The following is a 15,630-nucleotide window of genomic DNA, read 5'->3' on the forward strand; positions in this document are numbered from 1 at the left end:
TGCTAGAAAGTAAGATGATACACTTGTGTTGTCTTAAGCCACTAAATTTGTGATAATCTGTTAAGCAGCAATAGAAGACAAATATACAGCTCTTCCATTTGGGGCAGCTCATGCCCTATACCCCAATACGTCTACATGGGAGGCAGATCCAGACACTCCTTTCCTCATCATTAGCTAATTATATATTCTTTTTTTTAAAAAAAGATTTTATTTATTTATTTGAGAGAGAGAGATGAGAGAAGGAGTGCGAGGAGGGGAAGAGGGAGAAATAGACTCTCCACCAAGCAGGGAGTCCGATGCAGGACTCGATCCCAGGATCCTGGGATCACAACCTGAGCCGAAGGCTGACGCTTAACCAACTGAGCCACCCAGGCAACCTAATTATATATTCTTGATCAGGACACAGAATCTTGAAGGATTGAGGTGGACAAGAAATTAGAAATTACTCCTGGAGGTTGTGGCCGGAGTGGCCAGACTGTTTCTGTGACATGACCTTGCCTATGTTCCCTGCTGGCCATATCCCTTGGTTCTTGTTCATTATCTGTGCTTGGTTCACAGGTTTTCCTACTGATTCTGTTAGCTTACTGTATATTCTACCAATCAGTCCGTTCCATTGTTTACAGCCAAGAGCTCTAATTCAGAAAGCCGTGGAGTTAATTTGTGCATATTTCTTTCTTCTTTTTTTTAAGATTTTATTTTTTATTTTTTTTTAAGTAATCTTTACACCCAACGTGGGGTTTGAGCTCATGATCCCGAGATCAAGCGTCTCATGCTCTACTGAGCCAGTCAAGTGCCCCCCCCAATTTGTACATATTTCAATATTCCTAGTAGGTTCTCAGTCTTATTGAGGGCAGGATCTTTGATTCATCTTTGTATTCAGAGACCCTATGTTGAGTGTCTTGCACTTAGTATGTACTTGTTGAATAAGAGGATCTAACAGTTACAATGTAATACTACTTGATGGAAAGGAGTAATTGTAGGAGGAGGCTTTAAGAGCATAGGAAAGAATTGCCATTAAATGGAGACCTTAAAATTGGATAGGATTTCTACTGGCCAGATGAGGAGTGGGCATTTTAAGCAAGCAACCATAGGTGGTTCACCAACTAAAAACTTTTCTGATACTTGTCTACATTTCACAAACATTATTTGTTTATTTATAAACATGCAGGTTAAGATATTACTAATATATTCATTATTTAAAGAAATCAACCTTAAGGGGTGCCTGGGTGGCTCAGTCGTTAAGCGTCTGCCTTCGGCTCAGGTCATGATCCCAGGGTCCTGGGATCGAGCCCCGCATCAGGCTCCCTGCTTGGTGGGAAGCCTGCTTCTCCCTCTCCCTCTCCCCCTGCTTGTGTTCCCTCTCTCGCTGTGTCTCTCCCTGTCAAATAAATAAAATCTTTAAAAAAAAAAAAAAAAGAAGTCAACCTTAAGCAGAAGATCCCATCCATTAGACACATGTAGACGAGGGCTTAGCCACATGGTATATAGGGCAAGGTTGCTATCATCTTCAATTCCTGCTGACATCCAGGAAGGCTAGCTATGTAAATTTCCTTTGACACTTCCTTTTAGTTGCTAGTACTGGTCCACATCCTCACTCTGTTCCATTTGTCTTAAATTAAGGTTCTTGATCCTGCAACCAGGCTAGAAGTTAGTCTTACTGAAACGTTGGTCAGTGTGAGCTGAAAACAGACTTGTTCTGGAAGACTCTCTGGGCATGTATAGCATAAGTAAGTTCAAAATCGGTTGCCCTCACATCCGGTTCTCACAGCATCAGATAAACCCAGAGTGCCTACTGGACAGCCACGATTTCTGTTTATAGTCTGGTGGGGGAATATAGACATTAAAGAAACATAAGTTTGATGAAAGTTACTGGAGGGGAAAACAGGGTACAATAAGAGCACAGTAGAGAGGATGATTTGCAGGGTCATCCTTCCATCTTTAGGGCCTCCCTTACTGGGAACGTCATACAGGGCAACAAAGATTTTTCCCATAGAGGATCTATCCAATATGTTTTTAAAGATATATTTTAGGAAAAAGAAACAAGCCAAGAAAGAGACTCTTAACTATAGAGAACAAAGTGATGGTTACCAGAGGGGAAGGGGGTCAGGAGTGGGTGAAATAGGTGATGGGGATCAAGGAGCACACTTGTGATGAGCACTGTGTGCTGTATGGAATTGTTGACTCACTATAGTGTACATCTAAAACTAATACAACACTGTATGGTAACTATACTGGAATTAAAATTAAATAAAAAGATATATTTTATAGAAATATATGACTGAACATTTGGAAAATAGAGAACAAAGCTACCCATAGTCTGCTCTAACCATACCCTATAAAATCCCTCTGGAGTTTTTATTGTGTAATCTGTAATAGCTATTTGTGGCATACTAGGTTCAATGCTCTGTGCTAAGCATCTTCTATATGTAATCTTATTTAATCTTCATAGGAATCCTATAATGTAGATATTAGTCTTGATTTCATAGAGAAGGAAACTGAAGTTGAGAGGTCACACAGCTGGTAATAACTGGATTCAGACAAATCTTTATGACCAATAATTTTAATTTTACGTACTTGCAATCAATGCTCAGTAAGTTTGATATACCCTTTCCACTTAATATTACATACATCACTTTGAAAAATATTCTACAGCATCGTTGTGCTGTTTCGGTCACATTTTGGATCCTATTCTCATAGGACTTGAAGTAGTGAAGGGTGAACATGACTCCTGATGTATATTCATGAAATCGGTCTCTGGGTTGTAGCGTTTTGAAATGCGGAAAATTTTTGTCTTGAAATATGGACAGTTTCAACACTTTTGCAGCATTTGGGATCAAAATAAAGCCTCTATAAGGTAAGAAAGTACCTCAAATTTGACTTGAATTTCTTTGAAATTTCTCATTTCACTTATAGGTTCTACTTCTCATCTAGAATGCTTGAATTTACCTTTCCCATGACAATTTAGAGTTTGAAGAGGCCTCAGAAACCATCCAGTTGAATTCTCTCTTTTTCCAGATTGGGGAAACAGGTCCAAGACAAGTAAGTGGAGGGCTACGGGCAACACCCACCAACGCAGGGCATTTTTTTCTGCTATCTTACAAGATCCAACCTAGAGTCCGAACCGGTTGTTAGGTAGAAACGACAGTAATACATTACAATCAAGGCAGGCCTATCTCTGCAGTATTCAAAGCCTTTTGACACGCATTTTGTCACAAAAAAGAGCTGGGTATTTTTTAATAAGTAGACAGACCCAGGTGAGGAGTGGAACAGGGCCTCTCCGAGCTCTTCTGCTGGCTATATTAACAAGAAAAAAAAATGCCCAGCTCGAATTGAACCACTCTTTCGAAAGAAAGACTTTTTTAAAAAGACAGCTGAGGGGTACCAGGTTAGCATCCAGAGGGGGCCAGGCGGGGCCGGGTCAGGCCCACTCGGCGGTGGGAGTGGTGCAGCGCAGGGCACTGCGCAGGCGCAGGCGTGCACCTGTACTGGTGCAGGGGCCGCGCGCCCGCGCTTGTCGGCGGCCTCGCGCGGCTTCCCCTCCCACCTCCCTCAGCTCTCCACCCTCCAGGCCCCGCCTCGCCCGCTCAGCGCGCCGGGTCTTCTTCTGCAGTCGCCCTGTGGCTCTGCAGGCGGGCAAACTGCGTGTTGCTGCGTCATCGCCAGTGGCCGGTTTGAATGAGACTCTCGTCGCACCCGTGCTGCCGCCACTACCGCGCCTCTTCCTTGGCTGCCGCGGCTGCTTCATCGCGTCCCTTTCCCTTCGACGCCCTTGCCAGGCCCAGCCTTCCTGCACCGCCGCCGTCTCTTGTGCCGCCATGCCGCTTTATTCCGGTGAGCTCCTTCCTCGCCCTGCAGTTCCGTCCTGCGCTAGGCCTCTGAGTAGGCCGGGCCTGCAGGGCAGACACCCGGCTGAGCACGGGGCGGGGGAGGGGACCGGGCAGGCGTGGGTGGAGGGGGACTGCGGCGTGGCGATGACCTGGCCCCTTTCTCTCTGCCCGCTATTTCCGAGCTCTACAACCTGAGGGATCGCTGCCCCTTCTGGCCCGGGTGGGTGGGGAGTGGGGATGGGGAGCACGAGTCAGCTCCTCGGAGTGGTGACTCTGCAGAATAGTTTCTGTCGCTGTCCTAGTGAGCCAGGAGAGGTGAGGGTGTGTCCTCAGGCACCCGGGACCAGGCTAGAGGTGTCGTGGGATTTTCTTGGACTCGTTAGTGGTAGCTGTGGAAGGGGAGGGTCAAGGAGGGGGAAGCCTGGGGTAAGGGAGGGATGGAAGGACCTGGGATGGAAGGTTAGCTTCGAGGTGTTTGGGGTTTCCCTTAACAGCTCCCCATAGCTTACCCCTTGCTGCCTTTGGCTCAAACACCCATTTTGTACCAATTTCAGTTTTATCCCGAGGTAGATTGTGAACTTTATGCTTTGTTTTCATTTCATCAAACGTTATATTGGGTTTCTACGTCTGAAACATAGTGTTAGCTTTGAGACTTAGGTGAATGCAAATGCCCGCAGGCGTCATTTCCTTTTAAAAGGCGTTTGACAGTTTTTATTTTATTTTGCTTGAGGCAGTCCAAGGTATTAGCCAGGGATCACATTTTCACTTAGTTAATGGACCTTGCTGTTCTTAGTCTTACTCAAAATGGCACCTAAAACGTATGTGGTGACTTCGGTTCACTACGGATGTATGATTCATTGGCCATTCCTAACTCTATCATAATTCCTTTATTGAAGATTCAGCATTTTCAAAGAATGATATGAAACAAAGGAGTAATGTTTAATTTCGAGGTGGATTCTTGGTGTTCTAGAATCTTGAATTGAGTGCTTTAATGATATAAAGCCAAGATTAACAGTAGAATGGTACTTGAAATTTTCTATTTATGCAGTGTAAAATTGAGGGATTATTAATGAGTGATGGCGATAAATACCAGTGTATGCTAATACTTAAACACACTGGTAGACTCACATACAACACCACAAACCCCCCTCTTTATTCCCCTCAAAAAATACTTATATTCACCAAACTGTCTATCTTAACATTAAGTTTTATCTTAAATATTTAACCGTATCTTTTCCTTATTTCCAAAATGAGAGAATTGGAGTAGATGTCTCAGGTTTCTTCTTTGACCTCTCCATATTCAGAATTTATATTTTCAGGTTCTGCAAAAACCCCTATATTAAAATGAGAATATTTTAAGTACCATTTCATAAGTTTTAGTAGAAAATTAAATAGTCAGATTCGTACATGGTTAAGGATAAGTGCTGTAAAAATTAATGAACACCTGTATATCTGGCACAAAGCTAGTGTTTTTATACATGTTGCTTTGTTTTAATCTTCAACATAATCCTGTGATACTGGTATAATTCTCTTTGATGGGTAAGCAAAAAGTTTTAAGTAACTTGCTCATGGTGACACAGCTAAATCAATTTCAGATAGGTTCCTCTTCATTATTTCTAATACTGTTTTGGTTTAGTCCTATCTTTTACTTGTACATTGTTCTCTATTCCTAGTTTATTTCAAGATTACAGTTGTACCCTCTTCAAGCCCATTTTTCCCAGCTGCTGCTAAAGTGATCTGATGTTCAAACCAGACTAAAGTGGCCTTTCTGAAAACCTTTCACAGATACTGCATTTCTATAACATAAAGCCCAAAGCCTGTATGTTTTACCATGACTTACTTTATCTTTTGTGACTTGATCATTCACCAGCTTCTAGTTTCAGCTTCCTCCCCTTCTCTCAAGGAATTACTTAAATCTCAGAACACATAATGTTTTATGCTTTTGATGTTTTTCTTATCTTTTCCAGGAATGCTTATATTTTAAGTGTCTGGCTAACACCTAATTTTTTTCTTTGAGACTCAGAGTTGATAGTTAGAACCCAAAGTTACCACTTCCTCCAGGGAATCCTTCACTCATGAAGCATTCCTTTGTGATCCTGTAGCATTTATAATATTTATATTGTATTGTTAATTATTTCGGCCTTTTCTCCCCCTTTTCTCTCTCTTATAAGATTCTAAGGTCATAGCATCTTCCCAGTGCTTGTTCTGGGGCTTATTGAATGAATGCTAAACACATTAATTGAACTAGTAAAGGAGCTGGGATTTGGAGTAAGGATTAGTTTTTGTATTTTGGTTTTATTAGGAAAACAGGGGCGCCTGGGTGGCTCAGTCTTTGAGCATCTGCCTTCGGCTCAGGTCATGATCCCAGGGTCCTGGGATGAGCCACACACTGGGCTCCCTGCTCAGCGGGAAGCCTGCTTCTCCCTCTCCCACTCCCCCAGCTTGTGTTCCCTCTCTGGCTATATCTCTCTCTGTCAAATAAATAAAATCTTAAAAAAAAACCAAACCAGACAACTATTAGTTGTGAGATTCTCATTTGAGTAGGTATGAAGTTTTCAGTGGAAATAAGCTATGTATATCCTTATGTTATTTTTATGTATTTCAAAAGTTAGCTATTTCATGAGGCCAATTGAAATTTTTTTATTATATGGTAAAATATATGTAACAAAAAATACTGTTTTAACCATTTTTAAGTGTACATTTTTGGTGATAAGTACATTCATACTGTTGTGCGACCATCCTCACCATCCACCTTCAGAACTTTTTCATGTTCCTACACTGAAACTCTGTACCCGTTGAACAATAACTCTCCGTTTCCTCTTCCTCCCAGCCTCCTGGCAACCACCATTCTACTTTCTGTCTCTATGAGTTTGACTACTGTAGATACCTCACATAAGGGAAATCATAATGTTTGACTTTTTTCATCTGGCTTATTTTGTTTAGCATAATGTCTCCAAGGTTCATCCATGTTGTATAGCATGTATAAGAATTTCATTACTTTTTAAGGCTGAATAATGTCCATTTTATGTCTGTACCACATTTTGTTTATCCGTTTATCTGTTGATGGACACTTGGGTCACTCACATCTTTGAGGCTTTTGTGAATAATGCACCATGAACAAGGGTATACAAATAGCAGTTTGATTCCCTGCTTCACGCTTTTGAGTATATACTTAGGAATTGCTGGATCATATGATAAGTTTAATTTTTTGAGGAACCACCATACTTTCTTCTGCAGTGGCTATACTGTTTTATATTCCCATCAGGAATGCTCGAGGGTTCTAGGTTTTCTACATACTCACCAGCGCTTGGTATTTTCTTCTTCTTCATCTTCTTTTTTTAATAGCCATCCAAATGACTAAAGTAGGATTTCTGTATTTTTTAATGATTTAGTTGTATCTTTGGATTCTTAATATTTAACCCCTCTTGCTTAGGAACCACACCTTTCAATTCTCCCATTGAACCTTTCTTCTTATAATTCAGTATAATTCAGTATTCCTTAAACTGTTTTAAATATGCTTTATTTTTCCAAAAATTTTTTTATTTTTTAATTATCTTTTTAACTTTTCTTTACTCTTTCTATTCCAGCAGTATGTACTGATTTTAATAATTGTTAAACACATTTTGAAGTCTGAACCTTATTCTGGAAAGTATTTCAGAGTGATCATATTTTTCTGAGATTGTTAGAGTAGGATTCAGAAGGCTTGAATATTTACCAACTAGTTTTGTGACTAGTAAATCAATCATCTTCTCTTAAGTCTCCCTTTATCAAATGAGAAGTTGGATTGGATTTAATTAAGTTTTATTCAGGACCTACTACATTCAAGTCACTCCTGATTAGGTAGACATTATGAGCATATAAAGAGGAATGACGTAGGCTAGTTCTTGAAAGCCAAACTAATGGGTCCTCTAGGGATCTTCTAAACCTGAAGTCCTTTTATTTTATAAATGAAAAAAATAAATTATGGTTTTGTTTGCAGTTACCGTGAAATGGGGAAAGGAGAAATTTGAAGGTGTAGAATTGAACACTGATGAACCTCCAATGGTGTTCAAGGCTCAGCTTTTTGCACTGACTGGAGTCCAGCCGGCCAGACAGAAAGTTATGGTGAAAGGAGGAACATTGAAGGTAAAATTTAGTCCAGATTTTCATTCTATACTATTATATAATTAGTGGAAACAAACACCAGAAAATGTAGCACTTGAGGGTTTTTTTATTTGGTGAGAGTATATAGTCTATATGAATTTAAAACTGTCTTATTCATGTTAGGGTAGGAAGGAACATTGTAGCCATTTCAAAACACTGTATTATAAAAGCATCATTAAAATTTTTATTTTAAAATGCATTGTATCAGTGACTACTCCTAGGAGTCAGGGGAGTGAGGAACTTTCCATTTATCTCTGTTGTTTGGATTTTTTTCTCTGTGAGGGTGTGTTAAAAGTATTTTGTTTTGTTTAGATTAATATAAAAATCTATATATCCTTAGTAGTTTTCTGTTATAGGGGTGGAGAAAATTTTATCTCTGTTAAAAATATGGAACAATATGGTAGATTAAAAAAAAAAAGACTACAGAAGGTATTTTTTTACGTGTATTCAAATGTTGAAATTCAAAATATTTCAACATCTTTACCAAAGTCCCACTTCTGGAATACTGGAAAATTGTTAATTTTTTCTTTTGGCCTGTTTCATATTCTACCCATTAAAAAAGGGCTCCTATCACTTAGGGTGTAATCACTGTGTAAAACCTGTTTGGAGGTGGGAGAAAAAAATTTGTGTTTAAAAGGGGAACATAATTTTTCCTTTAGTTTCCTTGGAATGGTCATATTGACTACAGTTAGGAGTCTATAAACTTACTGGCATCATTGGTGACGGGCCACGAAAAGATGCAAGTATTATTGTTTGTAAAACTATGGAAGTATAGTTTTAAAAAAATATTATCCTCAGGAGTTTGGTGTGAAATGCCAAAGAGCTGTAGTTAACTTTAGAGATACGGCTTGGTTGCCCCTGTCAGCTGGGCAGTAAAATTGATGTTAGTGAAGAAAACATTGTTTCCCCTTCAAGTTGCAGTATGAGCTTTTTAGTCATTAGTGAACTTGATAATTGAATTTGTGATGAGCTGTATATGGTGATGTACTGTGGAGAATTACAGAGAAATGGTATGTAAATGAAACTGACTACTAATAGCTATCACTTATTGAATAATTTTCTGTGCCAGGCTTTTATTTTAATTCTCAACTCTTTGTTTTTTAAAAATGAGCGTAAATGTATTTTATAATTTCATAAATGAGAAAACTTAGCATCAGAGAGATTTAAGTAACATATAGCAAGGTACCAGAAGAGCATGTGATTTACAAGTCAAGCAGATTTCGGTTCATTTTTCAGCTTAGTGTGACCTCAGATAAGTGATCTGAGGGAGCATATATAGTTATCATTCCTTATGATTAATAGAAATGGCCCTTAAACTGAGAAGGACATTTAGGAAGTTACTGTTGCACTTTGAAGCAGGATGTCCAAAGAGATAACTAGTGGCACCACCAAATGGAAAAGCATATTGCGTGCCTGGCATCTTGTGTAAGAAAGAAGTAATGTGGAAATGACTTTATCCTGTGAAGGGAAAGGGCTTAGCTGCAGTAGGCCAAGATATCTGGGGGCCAGTCATGGCATTAAAAAAAAATTGTTTTAACTGAATATATTGAAGTGAAAGTAATTACTTCATAGATATGAAATTTAGGACTTTAAATACATTTGTGGACACAGCAAATGTTATTAAGGGTTAGTTTGCCTCTGGTAGTCCTGGTATAATTAAAAAAAAAAAATTTTTTTTTTAAAAGATTTTATTTATTTGACAGAGACAGCGAGAGAGGGAACACAAGCAGGGGAGTGGGAGAGGGAGAAGCAGGCTTCCCACTGAGCAGGGAGCCTGATGTGGGACTCGATCCCCCAGGACCCTGGGACCATGACCGGAGCCGAAGGCAGATGCTTAACGACTGAGCCACCCAGGCATCCCGTCCTGGTATAATTTTTAATAGCACTTTCATTTTCAAGAATCTCCTGCTTTGGGGGCACCTGTGTGGCTCAATTGTTAAGCATCTGCCTTCGGCTCAGGTCATGATCCCAGGGTCCTGAGATCGAGCTGCACATCGGGCTCCCTGCTCTGTGGGAAGCCTGCTTCTCCCTCTCCCACTCCCCCTGCTTGTGTTCCCTCTCTTGCAGTGTCTGTCTCTGTCAAATTCAAAAAAAATAAAAAAAAGAATCTCCTGCTTTGGATAGTAAATTATATAATCATTCTAATTATGTAGACCTTATTTCATAAGTTACTCTTCATTCCTGTCACATAAGCTAATTATTAGTTTTGCTGGTTCCATACATGTAACAAACATGCAAAAAAATTAGTATCTGTCATTAAGTGTTTTTTAGTCCTTTTGGTATGGTTAGGTTTATTGTCTTTTAGATTGTGTCTTTTGTAGTTTAAGCAACTGTAAGACTTACTGACTTTAAGACTGCATTTTTAAAAAAATACTTTTGATTATAGTAATTTTAAGTAAAATCTGCAAACAAAAAATTTATTCTATTTTGGAGTAGCTTAAATTCATTGATTATTAGAATATGTTCAGATTATACAGGAGTGGTTAAATGTTTTTCATTTGTTTTTAAAACAGGATGATGATTGGGGAAACATCAAAATAAAAAATGTAAGTATTACCATAAAAGCACTTACTATAATTCAGTTTCTTAATTATTAGAAATGCATTCCAAGTGCCTTTTTTCCGCATATATATCCAGTTGTTCCAGCACTATCTATTGAAAATACTCTCCTTTCCCATTGACTTGTCTTGGAATCTTTTTTGAAAATCCGTTGTAGGTTTACTTTTGGACTCCTGTTTCATTGATACATTTGATTATAACTTATGCTAGTACACCTGGTCTTAGTGATTAAAGCTTTATAGTAAGTCTTGAAATGAGATAGTGTAAGTTCTCCAACTTCTGCAAGAGTATCTTAGCTGTTTTAGCTTCTTTGCATTTCCTTATAATTTTAGAATAAGTCTGTCAATTTTTACAAGTGGACTCTTGGAATTTTGAGATTGTATTGGTTCTTTGTTCAGTTTGGGGAAAATGGGCATTTTAACAGTATTGAGTATTAAAATCCTTAAAATGATGTACTCTGTTTAGGTCTTTATATTCTCTTAAACTGAGTTTTGTAGCTTCTTAGTGTAGGATTTTCATGGTTTTTTAACAAAAAAAAGTAATGTGGAAATGACTTTATCCTGTGAAGGGAAAGGGCTTAGCTGCAGTAGGCCAAGATATGAGTCTCTGAACTTAAGGTTTTGTGGCTGTTAAACGATATTTTAAAAAATTTTGTTTTCTGGTGTTCATGGGTAGATTATAAAAATACAGTTCCTTTTCATCCTGTAACCTTGCTAAATTCACTTAATAGTTTCATTAGTTATTTTCTAGATTCCACTGCGGTTTTCTTTTTATGTACATGAGCATGTTATCTACAAATAGAGGTATTTTTACTTCTTCCTTTCCAATCTTTATGAGTTTTATTTCTTTTTATTGCCTTGTTTCCCTGGGCTATATTATTTTTAATAATACAGTGTTGAATAGAAAGTGGTGAGAATGGGCATCTTTTGTCTTATCCTAGCTCGTTCACTAAGACCTTTTAAATTATGAATGGCTGTTGAATTTTGTTAAGTTATTAAAAAGATCATATGATTTTCCTACTTCATTCTGATAATCTAGTTAATTTCATTGATTTTTATTTTTATTTTTTTAAAGATTATTTGAGAGACAGAGCGCGAGTGCATGAGCAAGGGGGGGAGGAGCAGAGGGAGAGGGAGAAGCAGACTCCCCACTAAGCAGGGAGCCCGATGGGCTCGATCCTAGGACCCTGAGATCATGACCTGAGCCAAAGGCAGACACTTAACCGACTGAGCCACCCAGGCGCCCCTCATTGATTTTTTAATTGTTAAATGGTACATTGCTGGGATGTGCAACTCTCAAATTTTTTGTTTTTTGCAGCCCCATTTATACTCTTAAAAATTACTGTTTTTAAACCCCAAAGGGTTTCATATATATTAGTTGTATCTATTGACATTTACCATATTAGAAATTAAAACTGTAGTTAAAAAACCTATTTATTTAGAAATAACAATGACAGACCCATTACATGTTAATTTTATATTTTGAAATGTTTTCCCAAAAATATCGTGAAAGGACTGGCAATGTTCTATATTTTTGCAGATCTCTTGAAAATCTAGCTTAATAGAGATAACTGAATTCTCATATTTGCTTTTGCATTCAGTCTGTTGTGATATGTTGTTTTAGTTGAGGTATATATAAGAGATCTGGCCTCACATAAACAGTTGGAAAAGGGAGGTTATCTTTTCCGATAAAATTGTGAACATTTTTCTTTCATAGTACATCCAAACTCAACATGTAATAGCTTATCATTGGTTAGTTTGTGGTAGAAACCACATCAGTGACCTTTTGTGCATAAAAATCTATTTGTCTGTAACAGGAAAGGTGCCAAGTACATAGTGACGGATATAAAATTCTAATTTTCTCTCAAAAGCTCTAATTTTGTCATTGGCAACTATATGTAGTCAGTTGTTTTTCCTAAGGCAGCAAGCTCACTTCATTTATTTTTGAGAAAATGTTGGCTAAATACTTGATTATAAAAACCCATAATTTGTAGTTTTAAGTAAAAATGATATTCCATTGAAAAAGCAACTAGTCCAGTTTGCAACTCAGACATTTACACAAGCTTATCCTGAAGAAAATGATCATATTTGGTATGCAGATGTGTTATTTCTTGATTATTTTCATATATATTTTATTGATTGATTTTTTTAGAGAGAGGGAGGGGGTAGGGGCAGAGCGAGTGAGAGAGAGAATCTTAAGCAGGCTCTGTGCCCAGCAGGAGCCTGACACAGGTCTCCATCTCACAGTCCTGAGATCATGACCTGAGCCAAAATCGAGTCAGACATCAAGAGCTAGATGCTTAACCGACAGAGCTACACCAGCGCCCCACTGATATATTTTTAATAGACTTTATTTTTTAGAACAGTTTTAGGTTCACAGCAAAAAGTGAGTGGAAGAAACAGAGCTTTCACATATATCCTCTTCCCCACACATGCAGAGCCTCCTCCATTACCAACATCCCCTACCAGGATGGCACATTTGTTATAATTTTTCTTTTAAAGAGTTTGTCAGAGCGTGTGCATGCGAGCTCACAAGCAGGGGGAGCGGCAGGCAGAGGGAGAAGCAGGCTCCCTGCTGAGGAAGGCGCCCGATGTGGGACTTGATCCCAGGATCCTGGGATCATGACCTGAGCTGAAGGCCGAAGCTTAACTGACTAAGCCACCCAGGTGTCCCACATTTGTTATAATTGATGAACTTATATTGACACATCATTGTTGCCCAAAGTCCGTGGTTTACATTAGGATTCACTCTTGGTGTTGTACATTCTGTGGGTTTGGACAAATGTATGATTACATGTATTTACCATTATAGTATCATGCAGAGTAGTTTTATTACCCCCCAAATTCTGTGTGCTCTGCCTGTTCATCCCTTCAACCCCCTGACAACCATTGATATTTTTACTGTCTCCATTGTTCTGCCTTTTTCCAGAATGTCATGTAGTTGGAATCCTACAGTATGTGCCCTTTTCAGATTGACTTCTTTCACTTAGTAATATGCATTTAAGTTTCCTCCATGTCTCTTCATGGCTTTGATAGTTCAGTTCTTTTTAGTGCTGAATGTAGTCCATTTTCTGAATGTATCGCAGTTTTATTCACCTACTGAAGGAGATCTTGGTTGCCAGGACAACTAAGTCTTTTTTGAATGGGTACTTCCCATTTCATAACACAGAATATCACAAAGAAATGTATTCAGAGGTTGAGATTTAATAAAATTAATCATTTTAACCAATTTATTTGATATCATTACTTTGATATGTGCTAAACTATTAAAATTTTTAGCCTCAAGTGATTTTCCACCATTAGTATTATGAAAATAGTTTTGATCTTGCTGGCCCTGTGAAAGAATTTCAGAGACCAATAGGGGTTCACAAACACTTTGAGAACTGGGACAAACCCATTGAGTCATGATGTATTTATCTCATTTATGCATTGCTGGATTTGATTTTCTCATTTTTTAAAAAAGATATTTGTATATATGTTCATGAGGGGTATTGATATTTTTATTTGGGGACATATTGCCCTCTTTATTTATTTATTTATTAGAGAGCACAAGCAGAGGGAGCGGCAGGCGGTGGGAGAGGGAGAAGCAGACTCCCTGCTGAGCAGGGAGCCCAATGCGGGACTCGATCCCAGGACCCTGGGATCATGACCTGAGCCGAAGGCAGTCCCTTAACCAACTGAGCCACCCAGGCGTCCCTGCCCTTTCTTTTCTAAATGAGTTTGTGTAAGATTGGTATTATTTCTGTAAATACTTGAAATAATTTACCAGTGAATTTTTTCTGGATCTGGATTTTCTTTGTGGGAATTTGATTGATATTTAATTCCTTTACTAGATACAGGGTATTTAGATTTTCTGTTTTTTATGTCAGTTTTGGTTTCTGTTTTTTATGTCAGTTTGGTTTCTCTTTCGAGAAAATTTGTTTAAATATATTGAATTTATTGGCATAAAGTTGTTCATAATATCCAGACTGTTCATTAATTATTCTTTTGTATGTTATCTTTATTTGTTGAAGTCCCGTTCCCCCCCCCCCCATTCCTGATATGTTTTTGGTGTTTTATTTTGTTTTTGGTCAGTGTTGCTAAGGATTTATCAATTAATCTTTTCTGTTTTTTACTTTGTTTACTTTATATATTATCCGTTTTCTACTTTACTGATAACTACTCTAAGTTATTTCCATTTTTTCTACCTTGGGTTTAAAATTGCTTCATTTTCTTTTTAAGATGTGTGCTTAAATCATTGTTTTTTTTTTTTTTAATAACTTCTTTCCTTATTTAGGCGCTTAAAATTATTACTTTCTCTTTAATCACTTGTAGATACAACTTTAGATGTGCTGTGTTTTTATTCAGTTAAATATTTTCTTATTTATGTTGTGGGTATTTTGTTTTGTTTTGACCCATGGATTGTTTAGAACTATGTTGTTTAATCTCCAATTATTTGGGTCTTTTTCTAATATATTTGTGTTAAATATTTCTAATTTGATTCTGTTGTAGTCCCATAACATACCAATGTTATTTTGGTCATCTGAGATTTATTGACCCTTTTTTATGGCCCAGAAAGCCTAAAATATTTATTATATGGTCCTTAATAGGAAGTTTGCTGACTCTTGGTATAAAGGGTGCTAAGATGATGTCTTTGAACTGCTGCTCTAGGATTTATATTCTGTATCTTTAATTTATCATCCTCTGCCTTAAATAACAAATGACTTCAGGTATAGTATAAGATTCTTAAAATAGTATATACTTCCATTTCCCTGGTCCTTGGTGCTATTGTTGTCATATAGTTTACTTCCACATGTTAGAAATCTTATACTTCATTCCTGTTTTTGCTTTAAATAGTCAATTATCATTTAAAGAGATTAAAAATGTTTAAAACTCATATTTACCATTTTTGGCATTCTTCCTTTGAATCCAAATAGAAATTTCTGTCAGATATCCTTTTCATCTGTCTCAAGAACTTACACATTTCTTGCAGGGCGTATCTATGGATTTTCTTTGCTTTTGTTTTTCTGAAAAGCTCTTTATTTCACCTTTATTTTTGTTTTTTTGTTTTGTTTTGTTTTTTAAAGATTTTTTTTTTTTTTTTTTTAAAATTTTTTTTATTT

The 15,630-nt window shown here is 37.7% G+C and overlaps 1 protein-coding gene across 2 annotated transcripts in view; it reads left to right on the top strand.

The window, feature by feature from the left end:
- Window positions 1-7,775: 7,775 nt before the first annotated feature.
- USP14 (ubiquitin specific peptidase 14) overlaps window positions 7,776-15,630 on the top strand; it is a 44,349-nt gene continuing 36,494 nt past the window's right edge. For both annotated transcript variants that reach the window (XM_032421181.1, XM_032421182.1), the window contains exons 1-2: window positions 7,776-7,952; window positions 10,484-10,516. In XM_032421181.1, coding sequence (XP_032277072.1) covers window positions 7,791-7,952; window positions 10,484-10,516 — 195 coding nt within the window. In that variant the 5' untranslated portion in view covers window positions 7,776-7,790. The remainder of the gene's footprint in view (window positions 7,953-10,483; window positions 10,517-15,630) is intronic.

Source organism: Phoca vitulina, unplaced genomic scaffold, assembly GCF_004348235.1.
Source record: "Phoca vitulina isolate PV1807 unplaced genomic scaffold, GSC_HSeal_1.0 scaffold24, whole genome shotgun sequence".
Lineage (NCBI taxonomy): Eukaryota > Metazoa > Chordata > Mammalia > Carnivora > Phocidae > Phoca > Phoca vitulina.